The sequence below is a fragment of the Magallana gigas genome, chromosome 3 (genome assembly GCF_963853765.1).
Source record: "Magallana gigas chromosome 3, xbMagGiga1.1, whole genome shotgun sequence".
NCBI classification, from domain to species: Eukaryota; Metazoa; Mollusca; class Bivalvia; order Ostreida; family Ostreidae; genus Magallana; species Magallana gigas.
The window spans coordinates 51,926,264-51,945,139 of NC_088855.1; the positions used below are offsets into that span (position 1 = coordinate 51,926,264).

An 18,876-nucleotide genomic window follows, 5' to 3' on the forward strand; every position below is an offset into this window, starting at 1 on the left:
AAAAGACATTAGATTCATCTAAATGTTCATCAATTTTTTCTTCATATAAAAACGCTAGAACTGCGTCAAAAACTTGTATCAAATTTTAAAACCGAATAAAAAAATCCCCTGTCTGTGCCCCCTAAATTTTGAGACAATACTATGAAAATCAGAAGTAAAATTTTTCAACCAATGATTTTAATTTTTTATATCGACGTCACGACGTTACCTCGCCCCCGAGGTTAGATTTGCGCTCTGTTTACATCGAATTTATGATTCCATACTAATATAATTATGAGTGTATATCTGAATGAAATTTGTTTGTTTTCTGGAGACACTTTATTTGTTTACAAGTTATTTCGTACGTTCCATTTGAATTTATCACTGCTTGTACAAGTACATTGTGACAGCAGTAAAATTTCATTAATTATACAAATCGATGTTTACAAAACAAATAAAGCGTTCACTAATTCAACAAGTTAAACTGTACTTCAGAAATAATAGCCTTCCTCTGCATGATGATAAAAAAAACCCTCATATTACTACTCATGATAATACACTAAAATCCGGGTAGAGTGCAATTTAGCACGACAATTAAGATCCGTTTAAGATCTTCAAACAAAAAGTCTTTTTCTTTCCTTTTTGACTTAATCGCATGATAAAGGACAGACCCCCTAAAATATATGTGTAATGTTCTGCGCCCCCATCCCTGTTAGAAAATACGTATAAAAAAGTGTTGAATTGTTGGAATCATGTTTATTATACACCATATTTGCACTACCTGTGTATACACCTCTTCTACCAGCTGCTGCATCTAGGCGCAGTGAATGCAGTTCGTTGCATTGCTTTATATGTATTATTTGCTTAAATATTTTTTTAAGGACTTTTCTCTCTCAAGTACGCATACTTTAATGCCTTTAGGGCCAAATTGGAATAAAACTTATCCTGTATAGCTGTACAGGACTATTATTAACAGACATGATAATCAATACCTGACTATAACGAACGTGGCTTTTATATGGGGTATCTCATAAATAAAACGCTAAATAAACAGTGTCTTCTGTGTATGCAAAAAACAAAACAAACAAAACAAAACACCACAAAATTTTAACAAAAAGAAAACCAACATGATCGCTTCACCTGCCCACATTTTGTCCAAACCTGCTGACGCCGAGTTCATTGACTGGGATATGAACTTTACTTCAAGGGAAATAACTATCTTTCATGTTTGACAACACTCCAAGGAAATACATCAATTCCCGACGACCATCTCCACTACATAGACACATAGAAATACATAAAGGAGCATTCGTCATGTCTATCAGGTTTTACACACGGATTTGATCATGTGAGTTGCACATGCATTTTGGAGTGACTGTTCATACAGAACACGGATTTCTCATTGTGCATGTGATCTTTGAAAACAAAAAAAGCGCGATGTGTCACAGTGCTGGGATTTTGTGTCATATAGCAGTGTATGGACGGGAAAACATTCTTTTTGCTGTATACAGGGTTATTTTCGCCCTGTGTTATTTTCGCCCTTCTACACTGTTGTATTTAAAGATACTTAAATTAAACATTGAAAATCGCCCAGTCTTAAATTCGCCCGTCGACAACGAGCGAAATGGTTGAAAATTAAACAGGGTGAATAATTTCCTTTATAAAGTATTTATCAGATACATGACTGAAGGCTTTTTATATGTGATAGTGGTGACACATGCATGTGCCACATTAACATTCATGTCATTGATATTATACCCGAAAGAGATTGCAGTACTATTAATCAGTCAAAAACTTGCGCAATGTTTTGTGCTCCGTGGAACTAGTTCATAGTAAACTGTTCAAGAAATTTTTTGGAATCGTATATTTTTACAGATTTTTTTTAATATAATTAACTAGATGTGATCTCGTTGCGAGCAACGAGCAGGTCTTTCGTACGATTTTCTAACAATGTTATGCACTCCTGAAGAAAGAATATATAAATCAGAATATTAAATCATACAATGTATCAATCATTCAATCATTCTAAAACGTCAAGACAATTTTACTTCAATAATGATTTACAAATTCTCATTCGGTTTTCAGATATTTAGAAAGGACGTTTGGCCTCTAAAGTCCCAAATATTAGGGAACGGCCTCTGTATCTTAATGTTATTGTCTCTTTATTTGCAACAGTTTTTATTATGTTCATACCGGGACGTCCTGTTAGCTATATCAACGTTAACTATATAGTAGTCTTTTTAATGGGCATGTTTCAATAAAACAATCAGAATAAATAAGAAAAAATAACGTTTGCTTTGTTGTCAATCATTTTGTTATTTTTGTTTTTCTGGAAATTTGATCATGGAAATGCTTTTGTTTGAAATACCAAATTATCGTGATCATTAAAGAGAGGTACCCATTTTCAAAAAAATATTGGTAATTAATTTCTGCAAATGAGATTTTTTCTCCATGTCAAATATTCCTCAATCTTTGATTTGAGTTCTGAAACAATGATTTTCGTCGTTTTAATTGGCTGAAAGTACATCACGTGACATTTGTTCTTTTACGATATCGACTCGAAAACGCGTCTGCGGAATATGATATCAATGGGGATTATTAAATACAGAATACGCAAGCAATATATATATATTATAGGTCAATATCACTTTCTGTGTCTTCGGTCGATATCACTTGACATGGGTCAATATAACCACACATCGACAATGAAGTCCTTTATTGTATAATTTACAACATCTTGTCGTGTAAATTTTGTGTTTACTGCAACACGTAAATTAAAAATCGCTACCCCGAAATTTAATTTAACTATGTAGAATGGTTTATGTACATGTGTATAGCTGAATATCATTGTTTGCAATGTAAGCTAGGTAGGCCTAATTTTGCTTTTCGTCATGATCACATCATTTAGAATACTTTAGAGTTATCTGTCTTTGTATTTACAAAACCGGGAGCAATAGGAAACGTTATCGTTAATATTGCCAATTTTTTCTCATAAAGACTGAATATGTTTATCTCTGTCTACCGGAGCATTTTTTTATCCACACTAGAGAAACCTTGAAATTCACCCAGAATATTTATACACATCAAACTATTGTTTTTTTCTCAATTTTTTTTCAAAATGTGTTGGGATTCATATAACTTCATGATATTGTATTTACTCGTAGATAAGATTTGAGTTGTGTATAGAAATACTTCATGAAATCAAATATCTCGATTCAACGAATTTTTGAAACGAATAGGAATTGACATCTTTCGAACAATACTCAAGATGTATGCAAACGACTCGGTGGTAATTTTATCTGTCAATCTTGTCCACCACCACATACACGAACAACAATCACCCACCCACATACACACTGTCAGCTAACATAAAGTGTTATCCCTTTGATCAGATTTGAAGCAATATGAACTGAATTTGTTTTTAGAATTTGCAATCTGCTGCTATGATAATTCTACATGTAAATTAAATCTTTTTGATATTAGATAACATTAGAAGAAATCATTAAATTTTATCAGAAGAAAGATTGCGCTCAAAATAGAATTCATAACAAACCAGTTTTTGTACAGGATGACAGTTATGTAATTTTGTTTGAATTATTGGCTCTAAATAGCTTTTCTCACAAAACATTGCTAAAAAAAAAGTATGTAACCATATTTTTTTTTTTGGCGTCTTGTTTTGATGATATATTTTGATGCATTTGACCTGTTTTGCGTAAATTTTTGTGTTTTGATAACGAAACCTCTCGTTACATATTATCAATTTTCGAAGAAATTAGGATATTATCAATTTTCGAAGAAATTAAAATTTGAACTTGAATCTAATTAAATCATCTCGATTCTATAAGAAAAAGAAATAAAATAAAAACAAATTTAATCACAAAATGGTATGTATGACTCAATGTATTGCTCAATTATTATCAGAAAAACTTACTTTTGTAGTTTTTCCGTGGGTTTTAAATGATGGATTTTACCTCCTGTTTTATCTTTACATGTATTATGCAAGACTTTCATTTACTCACCGTAAAGCTATAATGGGCATTCAAAAATAAGCAGATATTTTATATGATAGGGGCTCTTTATATACGCGTCCGTTTCTTTTACTTTAATGTTTTTTTACCTCTTGATGAGTCCGTTACGCTTTATACATCAACCGACTTGTTATAAATAGCGATCTTGTTAGAATATGGAAAGATTAAAATTTCTAGTCGGACTACTATGTCTACTACACGGGTAACGATGTCGGGAACGTGAAAAACAAAAACACACAGTTGAAAACACATCGTTCGTGAAATGTTTCCAATCCTACATATCGGCTTACATTATACATCTTGGATTTTTCTCTTTGGGAACAATTCCAAATGATGCAATCAAAGGCTTCACGAAAGTTTCACCTTCCTAGACGCAGACAGAAGGAGCAGCCATTCCTAGGAGGGTGTCTAGGAGTGCGTCCTGTCAGCCTGACCTAGGATACAGGACGATCCCGCGCCTGATACACGCACCTGTCTCAGTCACGAACTTTGTTTCTGAAAAGTTTTTATAATATTTGTATTTAGCATTTGAATTTAATCTATTTTTCCATCTTCAAAGTGTCGAGGTTTTCAATCCAGGTGCTTCAGTGGATGAATCAGATGAGTTTGTGATGATGGTCTTTGATGTGAGGAATTGGTTGGAAGCAGGTGTATTCGAGTTATTGTGTAACGGAATATATGATTTTTGTGTACAAGTCTTGAACAACAGAGAAAACTAATCCTAAAAAAATACATGGTGTATCTTACAAAGCCACTGCGGAGAATGATTTTGAACAACTAACCTGATTCTAGTAAAATGTTGAAAGAAATGAAAGACATATGTAACTTGTAACATTGTAAGAAAGTGTGGCTTCTGCCCCATGAATCATGTTAGCAATACGCTACGTTCATTGCTTTTTATTAAGCGCCGAAAATACTGCTTTTGATAACAAAAACACATCAAAATATCAAAATTTGTAGATAAAGGTGTCCGAAATATAATCATCAACTGGAGGACAAGAATACTGACAAAGAGTTTTCCGTACGTATGTACCGTGCACGTACATTTCAAATGATAATGAGTTGATTCGCAATCGTTTATTCAAGTACATGTACATAGATAGGTATACACTGTAGGGGATCGAACAGGGCCCAATATGCTTATATTTCTTCTATTCTACAGTTATATCTGTATTTAAGGGTTCAGTTAGTAAATAAATTGCACGTTAAAACTTACATGTAACACTACAATATACACTCTCAAATATATATATATATATAGAGAGAGAGAGAGAGAGAGAGAGAGAGAGATTATTTGACCTTTGACCTTTTTCCATATCTGGTCGCCCTTACCGACCTATCTCTAGATCTGTCGTGGGTCGTTAAAAGCAATAAGGTTTATCAATAATTAGTGGAAGTATATAATTGCTGTTTGTAAATACATTTTTAGGACCATCAAAAGAACTAGTTTCCATAAACTAACTGTGCTATCCTTATAAATACATCTATTTTTATCATTATTTAAACGAACTTTAACTATTTTGTTATTTTGATATACATGTACTACTTTGACGATCGCAAATTCCAGTTAGATAATTTTGTTTAAATAGTCGAACGAGTCTCACAAAGGACCTATTTCAGAAAACATACATTCGAATATACTCTGGGAACTCGTAACTCTTTGTCTTTGGAATTATGCTATTATTGAGAAAAGGCTGGTTAGCTTTTATCATTTTAAATTTTGACTTCGTTGTGTAATGCACACTAAAAGACAATGATTATATTTATAAAATTTCAACAACAATTAATGTAATAGGACACATCATTAATGAAAATGCGCTATCAAGGACATAAAACAGTACTACATACAAGTTAAGACTCACGGTCAATGTAGTAATAAAGTCACAACATCCAGGGACAAGAGTTAAAAACATTTCTTTATTTAATGATAAAGGAAATCAAAGTGAAAGCGGTAGAGGCATCATAGTGGTTTCAGAACTGTAGCACTACAGCTATATTAAAGCAATTGATCTGATAACTGTCATTTACGATGTAAATGCAAATATTTTATGTTAGAAGAAAACATTATGATTGAAGCATTAGTTCCAGAGACGGACAGTAACAATAGCGCGGCTGTTCCAATCCTGGCGCTCTGTTGTAATATCAATATAATGCTCACTGGTCTGACCCAACTTATTACGTCGACGGGACTAAACTAATAAGAAATTAGAGGAAAAGAAAATCCTAAGCCTTTTTGGTAAGGTTTCCTGGATCTATCTATAAATCAATCAGCATTAGGGTTCCGGGGAGACCGGGCACGTGTTTGCTACGTCGGTGATATCTCCATCCATCACTAGGAGGTCTTGAACTTCGGTCTGTTATAATAACGCTGATTGCGTGCAATCAATGGAAATGGACCAACGGGGGTCAAGACATTTTGTGCTAAGTTTGGTTTGCGTTCTTTATTGGGTAATTTTCCAGATTTTCTTGTGATTGTTTCTTAATAAGAATTAGGCCAGATTTGATAAATAGTGTTAGCTCTTGTAGTTTGTAAAGACGTAAATCACACAGTGTCTGCTAGCTTTTTCCTATAAGCACTTTGAGCACGAACAAAAGTAGGATATAACCCGTCAATCAGGTAGCATCATATAGAAGAAAGGTACTCGTAGTTCGATAAGTTTAATTTAAAATAAAGTAAAATATTCACAGTTGTATAAGAATAAAAACTCTAGACAGCATTAATTATGTTGATGATTGATGGAGACTCTCTGATGAAAATCACACTTTTTATTTCAAATCGTCTTTAAAAAATGAAGACCTATGTATTTCCTCAGGGTCACGATTTTAAGATTCCGGGTTAAATGAAATTCCGAGACAAGTAAAATCCATCGTCAGAACGAACTGCGCATTACAAGCATCTAAACGACAGAAGAATTGCCGTCGCTTCGAGCCAAAGTCTACTGATTTTTTGCGAAAAAAGGTGACTGGAGTGTACTTTAAAACAATTGCTGATTAAGCCATTTGTAAGGATTTTTTACTTGATTATAGAATTTCTGGTGTTACCAATTGCAATATTTATTATACATCCAGGCGCCGACGAATGGCTAACATTTAGTCACACTTTTCTAGATCTGTTACTAAGCTATCTTCTGTAACAAAATGTTTTTTTTTACTGAAGAATCTGAGAACGGCACCCAAATCTGGATTCAGAAAAATATGTTTATTTCTTTTGTTAACAAATGAGATCCTTCGTCATATGTTTGGCGAAGGAGTTTGTTTTAGGCGCATTTCCTTAAAAAATGCACGTTGAAATGAGAGTTGTATGTGATGAATAGTATTTAAACAAATGATTTCTATTTTATGACTAATATACATTTAGTTCGTATTTAGCTAGAGATGTCTGTCTATTTAAATTCAAGTTATACATAGTAAATAAAAATAAACATTTGATATAGTAAGCAATCTTTTGTTTTATTTTTTCTTTAATAAATACGTCATCAACAGTTGTAATTCGAAAAATATATTTACGGTACATATCGCATTTTATATAAGAGAAAATAGAGTGACAGAGGATAATCTGTGTATTAAATAATCTTAAACCCATCCAACTCCAAAATTTTAAATAAGATGCACCAATTTTTAAAATAAAAAAATGATTACAAGACGCCGATCCTGGTTTTTGCGAGGGATGCGTTGTAACACCTGCAATACATCAGTATTTTGTGTCTCAACAGGGATGTTTAGATTCCTGAAATTCAAGCTTTCACTATGAGTAAAGTTACAACATAATTTCCCATCCTTTACATCAATATAACCTTATGTAAGAGTGCATACTTAGATGCATCATCCCAAGCTAAGCTCAAACAAATGGAATATTCCATAAAAACACCTGTAATCTAAGGTATGAGTAAAAAATGATCATACACCAACCAAGACATTAACATAAATATTATGTTCTGAGAAAACAGAGAGTATTTTCGGTTTTATATACCTTTGGAACACTATATATCAACTACAGCTCTGTGTTGATAAAAAATGCATTGCACGTATGTTGAGTTTGTATTATTTATGGATGTCACGAAAAAAAACACATTAAAACAATCATAATTGTGCAAAGCCGAGTGAAATTATTTCAGAGGTCAGGTTCCTGAAGTTTTGAAAATATTCCTAGATACGCAGATGATAAAGAGTGATTGAATTTGGTGATTCTTTTTAATTTTATTTAAAAAAAAAAAAAGGAAGAGGATGGTGGGCGATATCTTTCATGCATCGTTCAGACTTCGGGGTTCTTTTTATAAACAACTTCAAAGGTTTACTGAGGAAAAGAACTGTTAAAAAAAATTGGTCACTTGGTTTCGTAAGATAAACTGTATGCACTGAATCATGCACTCATCCTAGTACACGTACTTGTATCTAAAATACGGAATAGAGACTGTAGTTGCAATATCAGATTCCGCTCTAGTTCATACAACCCTTGATATAGCCAAAATACAATATCTATCTCGTAAATACAATTCACGTATCTTGCATTGTTTTGAGTGAAGTGGATAATTGATTTGATGTAAGATGGACTCGCGCACTTTTCGCGTATTATTGGCCAACCATTATACGTGTTTTGACGAAAAAAGCCTTATATATTCATAACGTGATTTTACTGTTAGAACATTGTTAATGAAGATACTAGTATGGGGAAAACGAACTTTGTCTTTTTTAACTGTATGTGCAACGAACACTTCAGCAAGACCTGTAAATATTGCATAAGACATTGAATTGAAAAATAACGTTATTCGTTTTTATTAAAGATATCACAGAAAGATTTGCACAGAAAAGACATGATAGCTTCGACATTATCTTATCCCGTTTTCAGTCAAATGTAACACGTGGAAACAAAAACTTGTCTTCGTTAATCTCGTCTGTGGTACTATTGAATCTTGGTAAATCTGGGTTGTTTTGAACAGTTGAAAAATAGAATATTTGCCTATTTGTTCTGTTTCCAAGCTCTATACGTAATATTAGGAACCCCTTCTGCTTTATCCGGAATTTTGAATTTTCTAACCTATTAAAAAAGAGCTGAATATAGTGTTACATCTAACAGTCAAGAAATTGCGATATTAATATGTGTTGGTAAACAGAAAACAAACGCTCGAGGATTCTTCCGGATTATGTTCTCCGACAGACAATGGGGACAATTAGACAAGAGCACAGCTGTTTTCTTCCAGCTATCTATTATAGATTTATCCTACCAATAAACTAGGAGACATTGTATTATTTTGTTCACAGAAATTATTACTTTCTGTGTATGATAAATATCGATTTGACTGCTATAACCGTTATTTATGGAACATTTTTTGCCTTTTGGGAACACATAAAAGTCTTTGATATCAAAGGGGGAACAGCGTCTCGCTATTCAAGGCAAATATAGACGGTGGTTGTCAGAATGTCATCAGAATACAACAGATAAAATCTGAAGGAACCGAAGGCCGCCATATTGCTATTAAAATCGCTCACCAGATGATAAAACTTTAAAAATAAGAACTGAATCACGCTGATTTAAAACTTTATATTTTTTATGTGAACTTCTAGTATAAAATATGTAAAATGATGATCATTTCGTTAATATTTCAATAGTTTCTTTCAGTCATAACGGTGTTTTTTTTGTCCAGCGCTTTGGGGTTTTTTTTGTATCTAGAAGAACGTCTCTTGCTATTTCACAAATGGCACTACCTGACTTCGTATATTATTAAATATTATTCCACATTTTTCGAATAAACCTTTTTGTGTATTTGGTTTTTGTAAAATTTCAGCATGTATCAATCACAATTTTCTTTAAATACATCATCATTCCATAACAGTCAAAAGCTTGAAATTCATAACAGGCTAATGAAAAAATTCTTAGAGAAGATTAAACATGAGAGACAAAAAGAAAGTAATCAATGTTTCACAAAAACACGTTTACGTTATGTATAACTTGATGTTCTGTAAATAAGATCAATTCTGACCGACTTCTGAACTTTTTTTCTGCTAAAAAATAACTTATTCTTGTTGTGACTTTCCTTGTAAAAATGGCATTGTGTTATAATATAAAAAACATTACTGAAAGGATAGAAAATCTAACAATCGTTCTGTATTCTGAAATAAAGAAGTAAGAATGTACTCACTGAATGTCACTTTTATCGATGTTGGCGTTGGAGAAACTTTCCCGAGCACTGTTTTCATTTACATTTTTGATGACGTAATGCCTTCTGGAGTTGTCAGGAAAACGATCTTTTTAAAACATATATCCGTCTTATAACGGATGGATCTGAACATATTATGTTTACGTTAGTTTGCCAGAGATAATAACGTGTTATGTAAAAGTATAACATTCTAAAGCAAAGAGTTAAAAAATGCATGTTATGCAAATCTGTTTCGTTAGTTTAGTGTTTCTATTTTCATAATAGTCCAAAAACGATGTAATAAATGCATTACTTGTGTCGTGGATGACGAAAGCAGGCAAATAACGCCCATGCACTTCTTGCCAGTCTAGTGACCAGTGCACTTTATCGACATGTGTGACCAAATTCATGACCCTTGTAGACAAGCTCTATTATCGATATACTAGTATGCTACATTTACATTAACAGGAATATCTTAAAAATCATTCAAGATTGGGACAAAAGTTATACGTAGGCATGCAAGCAATTCATCAATAAAATATAGCCAACCCCCCCCCCCCCCCCCGAAAAAAATTGCTCAAAGTAACGTGAAGAAATGAGAATAAAAAAAAAGGTTATTTTTTAAAGTAAGTTTTGTGAATCAAACATGCTAGATATTAATAAATGTAATGCGATGTTATTTACATTGATTTTAAAACTAGTATTTTGTTCAAAATTGGGACATTTGCTGAGGTGAATGAGGAGACCGTACAGGGAAATCTAAATTTCTTGATCTTGCCCCTTTAACAATCTCTCTCTCTCTCTCTCTCTCTCTCTCTCTCTCTCTCTCTCTCTCTCTCTCTCTCTCAACTGACGATCTCCGTTCTCCCTGTACCGTAAACTCATCTGTTTTATGACTTCTCTTTGTTCTCATCTTAACCAGATAACAATTATGCAACTCTTGCAATACAGTAATTAGTTTAGCTGCATTTATGATGGATTTATTGTTCGAGCTTTACAAGTCATAATAATTCCTTAAGAGATCTAAAAATAGAACGCCTTCGTTCACGATAGTCACCAAAGAAAACTGTTGTCGCAAAGCAATTCTCAGAGTGTATATTTGCATTGAAATCGGCTTTTTACCGCAGACACTGCTAAAATACATTGACTTTTTTTTTTGAGCATCTGTATTAGTCGTCACGTGAATATGTGTGTTAAACTTGTTGCTTTTCCGTCCTACATCGTCCTAAAATATGATATTTACGTCAATTTTTCTCATGACGTACTCACTGCTTCTTCGTCGTACTGCCCAAACTGTAGTTTCCTCATGACGTAAGCACTGCTTCACAAATAGCGCTCATGAACTTATGAAACTCATACACATACTATATCAAGGCAAAACAAGTACATTTACTTTGTAAAAACATTATGTTTGGCCATTATGCATTGCTATATCAGTCTAGTCACCATGTTCACGCGGTAAAAACCAAGGGCAAATGTCTTAGTCGACACAAGAGTACGTTTTCCGAGGACAAAGGAACTCGTCATCCTTTTATACGTAGCAGTAAGTAGATTTGAGGGAGTTTGTCTGATAAATACAATGGCATCAGGAAGAAAGGAGAGGATATATATTTAGTGTCAAAACAATTTTGTGATATGGTTGCGGAGGAGGCATCAAACCCTATGCTTCTGATAAGTGCCTCATCGCTGTCCGCGCGGCGCTGCAGTGTTTTCTTACTTTGCATGTATTTGTCATTAACATGTAATCCTTTGGGATCAGCCTCTCTAACAGTGTACACATAATGGTTTTCACAAACGAGTTCGTTGTTTTCTGAGGATATTGTCTTTTACGACAGAGGTTATCCCATGGTCTTTGAACAATTAGATAAATTATCCTTGTCTCACGTGTAACGCCTACACACTTAAGCTTTGTTCTGATCTCAGAAATGACACTTAGATTAGTTAAATCATTTTCAGACTTGGACCAGTGACCGACAAATTTCATTAGCTAACAGATGAATTAAACCTGGAAAAAGCACTTCTATGGATCCCTAAAAATCGAATGTTTTTAAAAAATCCATTTACGTATGAATTTTTCTTTATCTTCTTAAACATTGCTAATAATACGTTTTATCATGGTTTGAATTCAATACTTGCACAATTGAAGAAAATGTACTTTTTAAATCAAAAGAGAAAACAGTTTTGTGAATTGGAAATGAAATGTTATAATGTCGGTAAAGACGGAGAAAAGAGACATGTAAAAATCCCCATGTTGAAGATTCATGGTGAACCAATATCGAGGTGTCTGAATCCTAAATCAAATCCCTTCTTTCTTGAATCCTCTTAGAACCATTTTAACAAGACCTTTGACTTTCGGTTGGACGTAGCTATTCATTTCTTGCGTCAAAACAAGTTATTAATGACGCGGTTTCAAGCGAAATATGCACCGATTGCGTAGTTTTCGCTCAAAAGCCAGAGAAATCTTGTTGATTTCAAAGAGCCATGGCTGAGTGGCTAGCAGGGAAATAGACAGGCCTACGTCACATTGCTGTTTGACGCACCTACCCAAAATCCAAGCTCTTGTTAAAATGGTTCTATTTGTCTGTCTGCCACACGTCACAAATATTTCAATTAAATTCTTAGATGGAGGATAGAATTATAAAAGAACGAACGATTTGGTTTCCTTTACAGGCGACTTCCCCTACCCCAAACACAACGACTATCTACGTTTGCTGGGTTTGTTAAAATTGAAGATGTCATTGTATCATGTATAATATATTTATGAAAAGTGTGATTTTGAACTTATCCTTCTTGAAAAAAACATTTCATTTCATGTGTGTGACTTTGTTTTATATACATATGGAGTATTGTTACTTTTATAGATATTTCAAATTTATGATTTATTCGATTTTACATGAATAAACGTAAGTAGAACCTGCCATCAAAAGAATAGTTGTATTTCTAAACACTTCCATAAAACATAGTACATAAAACATTTTTATATTTTCAACACTTTCAGTCGATTCAAATTTATCAAATTTGTAATTACAAATCTTTCTCGTATAAAATGGATCTTAATTAGTACTAAGCATTGTTTTTACATTGTCGTATTTATCTAAATATATTTTTTTCCGATTTCTGAAGAAAAGTGCATAAGGACATGAACTAAAACTGTATAAAGCTGATTCTTCCTTTTTTTTATTTTACATTTCGAAAGGTCAAATATTTTCCACAGTTTCTCGTCAGCACGGTTAGCGCGTTTATATTAAAAATACATTGACATTTTCCTCCTTACTTCCAAAGACAGTTTGACCTCTGATTAGCTTTATTTTATGAAACAAATCTGAAATGCGGCGAAATTTTTTATTTGTAACGGTTAGTCCTAAAAGATTTTTTTTTGAAAAAGAGTTGATGTACATCAGACATATGAGAGTTAATTAATTTCCCCCCAAGATTGCTTTACATTTTTTCAGTAGAAAATGTTGCAATGACTCGAACTATAAAAAGGACAGACATGATTCTAACCGAAAATTATTGAAATAAAAAATATTATCAATAAGTCGAGAACCTACTAAATAAATCCAGAAATCATATCAATAGGCTAGAAAATTAAGGTTTTACTTGAATATTTATAAAATGTTGATTATTTCGGCGTTCAATTTTCCTTATCTACAACTTTTATCACATCGCTAAAATGTTATTTGATAAAAGAAAAAAGTGAAGTTATCAATGCAGATAAGAAATATCCTTTCTATGACTAGTTTCGCACTGATGTCCAATGCATATTTTTATTTACATCTAACTAGACAGCGGAGTTAGTCATCATAAACTCCCCTCCTCAGTGATGCTGTGATAAATAATGTTTGTAAATATCATACTTATACAATTTATAATCATCATCTTGCATTACTAAATGATCTGTTTTTCGATGAGTTGCATAACACCTTGAATTTTTTGCCAATAATTCAATGCAATCAGCGATATGAAAATCCGGAACGTATAGTATATACACGCACGTCCCTGATAATGAAAATTCATTAATTATTTCATAAAATAAATCAGAAAGGACAATACTAACATGTAATCAGAGATCGTCATTCTACAATTAGAAACTACATCATCATGACCTAGTTTACGCAGTATTTGACACACATTCTTAAATCAGTAATAACTCGTTACTGTGCTTTGATTATAATACCTAGTGAAAATATATCAGTTATTGATACGATTAAAAAAAATAGTCCTGAAAAAATGAAATCTACCCTATATCAACTTAGACTTAAATTGAATCACCTGAAAAAATTGTGATCTCGTTTTATGTTGTTTTCAATATATTATCAATATTTGCTTTCGAGATCCTGAATGATTTGAAATACTACATGTAGTAAATGCCGCAAATAGATATATCAACTTTAAAAAAGAAAAACTGATCATATATATTTGAAGAGAAAAAACGTTTCTTCTTTTAAATAAAAATATATGTTTTATTTCATGGATGTGAGCAATTAACGAATAATGTAATATAGCCGTTGTTAATAATGCAGTAATGAAACAAGCTACAATCACTCACTAAATCGATTCACTGTATCTGGATTTGGCCGCGCAGTAACATCATGAGTGATGTAATACGACTTAGTCCAGCGGGGGATTTACACATATGCCCTCCGCACTCATTTATCACTCCGCGGTCTGTAACGAGTCAATATTTGACTTTGCTTTGCAATACACTTTGATTACGTTGTGTAGCTAAATATAGCAGAGTTAATTAGGGTAATTACTAACAGAGTAATGAACCTTCGATTAAGCCTGTGATTTCAATCAGATGGGAAGGCGAAACTTGCGCTCTTTGCATCTCGTTTTAAAAACCGGCTTTCGGTTTTTATGTAAGTAAAAGGATTACAACGTCGCTCTCAATTACAGAAGTATACAATATTGGCAATCTTGTAAGAGATCATCTCATTTAAAATTTAGAAAAAAATTCCGAACACAGAACGTAGAAATACAGTCCAAAGTTTTGCAACATATACATATGTAATTTGTTTCTGAAACACAATGTTTTCGACGATGATAAAATTTTATGGATGCAATTTTGACCTTCAATCTATATCAATGACCTTGACCCTTAATTGATATTTAAAGTCTCTTGTAAAGATCAAAAGATATAACCAAGGATATGGAAGAATATAAGTAAGCATACAGAAAATAACATGTTCCTTGATCTTAAATTTCTCTCAGATGTGTTTTGAACAAGGTATTTAATCAAGTTTGTGAATGAAATGATTCCCTTTTACCTAAACAAAAAAAAAACTAAAAAAAAAAACTAAACAACAAACACCATACGGTAAATGATTCCATAGATAAATGAAAGATGATTTGCAAATTTCATTTACATGATGTACATGTTCTATATTCTTATTACCAATAAAAGATGGCTTCAAAAAAAATCGTTTAAACACGCAACCGTTAGGGGAGGGACGCGCGTGCTGCCGATGAACAGGGGACTCCCCCGGGGACAGAAAGACAAACAACCATTACGTACCATAAACAAAGACAGTAGATTGATGAAACCGCCTATTATCAAGGAGCAGCAGTTTATTGGAAAACCTTTAATCGCACTATAACAAGTACTCCACACAATTGAGGAAGACTGTAGTGCTGGTGACATTAACTGGTAAGTACCACAAGCTGATTGTCATCTTTCTTTTCTACCGGTTACAGATAGATTTTGAACTTAACGGATAAAAAGGTGATAGAGACAGTGCAACATATGGTTATCTGTGGTGCTGCTGATCGGAGGAAATGTTGTGATGACGGTCCGAAACGTGCGAAACGCCATTAAAAATCCCCCACTTAGAGGCAATGGACGCTATCATCCCATCTGGAAACAAGATTCTATTTTTACCTACTTTTGCAGATTTTTGCGGTAGTGATTACCCTGCATGAAAAGCTTCTGTTCTAAAAATAAATTGGTTGCAGTGATGAAAAATCCAGGAGATAGAGGGGAATGAATAAGTGTAAAGTTTCAGCCTCGCAGCGAAACAGTCGCACTCAGCTCCTCTTTGAGACCAAACCTAACGGCATCACACCATCTTTTCCCGAGGAAGATGTTCAGATTTCTACCATTTATATATCAAACGGATTAGAGGGTACTTGATTATATTTCAAATTATGTAAATGAGCCTTAATGGGAAGCTCCTACCGACTTGTAAATGGTGTGTTGTGATGCATCTCCAGAAAACCACGATTTCATGGAGCCGTGGAGTACTGCCAAATCGCAACTTTACAGATTGAATATATACGAATGTGTTTGAAAGTGGTAAAACGGATGCTTTTGCCAATCAGCTGTCAGCAATCGGATCGACAAACAGTGGAATTGTGTATGAAGCTTTGGGATTTTCACTAAAAGATAGTGATATACACAGTTGTCTTAAGCGTTCCAGGAGAGTCGTTAAGCGATAAAAACCGCTATATTGAATTTCGATTGATTTGGCATTATAAATATTAGCCTTATGATGACCGCCATGAATAATGAATTAAACAGGAGCTGAGGTATCCGTGCACCTTTACGGCATGGTGGATTACAGTCCAACATGATCGTCCACGCAAGTAATTTTACTGACCGTGTCAACTATTCTTTCTGGGACGAGACCTTTAATAACACTGTGTATAAACCCTCGGGGAGACTTTCCGTGCCGAGATGGGAGAGGGGAGGGCCGGACATAGTATCCGGGGTATTCCTACTGATTTTCACCGTCGTCGGATCAGCGTTAAATGTGTTCATTATCATTGCAATAGTCCCGAACCGTCGACTGAGATCCGTTCGCAATATTCTCTTGGTCCATCTAGCGGTGATCGGGATTCTTTCGTCTGTGATAACAACGATGTTTTCCTCTGTGGTCGTTCTCACCGGACGCTGGATCGGTGGAGAAATATCATGTCAAATCTATGGATTCTTGCAATCTAGTTTCACTTTAGTGACTGCATGGACTATAGCGGGATTGAGCTGGGATAAGTATAATACAATCGCTTCTCCACTTCATCATTCTCTAACAGCTACCATTAAAAAGATGTCATGTATATTTAGCATTTATTGGTTGTTTGCAATCTTGATAGCTCTTCCACCATTGTTTGGAGGAAATGAATACGTATTTCATAGAATCCAAGGAATCTGTTTCATAAACCACCTTCATTTGCCGGGCCACTGGTACCTAGGTATCGCTGTGGTCTTCATGTTTTATCTTCCATTATCAGTGATGGTGTATTGCTATACACACATTTTCAAAATTGCACGGACTCAAAGCAGCAGGATAGCTGCAACAATGGTAAGAATGGCATGCGTGGTACAGGTTCCTATTGCCCCCAACAGTCAAGCCACTCAGCTGAACTCCTCGTCCATCAAAGGCACGAAAGCCATGATGACAATATTTCAGTTAATAGGCGCGTTTGCTCTCACTTACATTCCTTATTCCATTGTGATAGTTATCGAGGCGTGTATTGGAAGGGAGTACATTCACACGATGGTGTTCTCTGTTGTGACGACTCTATATCAAGCGGCTCCAATGACAAATGCGGCAGTTTACGGCATTAGAAATAAAATTCTTAGAAATTCCTTCTACAATTACACTAGGAGAAAATTTCAGCATCTTAGGTACAAAGATAAAAGAAAGGGAAGTATAAGAAGAACATCGTCGTTTCGAATGTCACTTTTGCAACGCAAAACTAATCAAAATGGCGATGTGGGAAGTGGGCTCAGAAGGACCCAATCGCTCCAACCCCGCCATGTGCCAAGGATACAAAAAGACATTTTACAGCCACCGAGTGATTCAAACATACGCAAAGCGTACTCCTTTACACTAGGAAATGGACACATCAGTTTAGAACACCCAGTCATAGAAATTGACGAACCTATTGGATTAAGTGAAGTTTCTAATAAGAGTGTTGATTTTGTGGCTAATCCCCCCTTGACTGAGAGTGATGGTCAGTTAGTGCAAATAATTTAAGACTAAAGAGAGGGTGACGCACAGTTTACATTTTCATTCTTTTTATATTTTTATTAAGGTATGTGCTCTTTTTATAATTGTTCATTATCATAACGAAAATGATAGTTAATTGTAACAAGAAAGTATAAGGGACCAACAAAATTACCGAAATATGCCAATTACTAAGTCCTATCTTTAGCAGAATTGCTAGATGATAAACTTTTTTTTAAAACGGGTTGAAAGTTCACAAATCAAAATTGTTTGTCTCTCATGCTTGAAGAAACAGTCGAAATATACAGGAAATAAATGTTAAATTAGACGACCTTCACCTTGTCAAGTTGAATTAAAAAGTTAGGATTCAGGAAATGGGCAATGATCATAAGTAAGCGCCAGATGCCATATCGGTAGCACAGTCGTACACGTGTTGTTCTGGGAGTAATATGTTAGATTGTTCTGTTACTGTTGTGCTTGTTATCAATAAAAGTGCTATTTATTACGAATTGGGTCTTAATAATTTTGGAAAAGACAAACCATTTTAGAGGATAGAAATAGTGTTGTGTTTGGAAGAATTCTCTATAAATGAAGATTTTAAAGGAATTAGATTGAACGTAAAGATGGTTGATTGTAAACAAAATTTACAAGAATCTGAATCTGTCTTGATAAAACGAGCTATGGCTGCAAAGATTGGAGTAGAATAGACAACTGGATAGGGAACACACAAGGTGCCCCCTAATACAATTAACGCTAATCGTGACGGGCCTGTTTACTGTGTGGATG

General features: G+C 34.0%; 1 protein-coding gene across 1 annotated transcript; it reads left to right on the forward strand.

Annotated features, from left to right (window-relative positions):
* Positions 1–15,661: 15,661 nt before the first annotated feature.
* On the forward strand, positions 15,662–18,599 carry LOC105318423 (histamine H2 receptor). The gene has a single exon (XM_011415547.4). The coding sequence runs from the start codon at positions 16,711–16,713 to the stop codon at positions 18,118–18,120; it is 1,410 nt and encodes a 469-aa protein (XP_011413849.3). The 5' UTR covers positions 15,662–16,710; the 3' UTR covers positions 18,121–18,599.
* Positions 18,600–18,876: the final 277 nt, after the last annotated feature.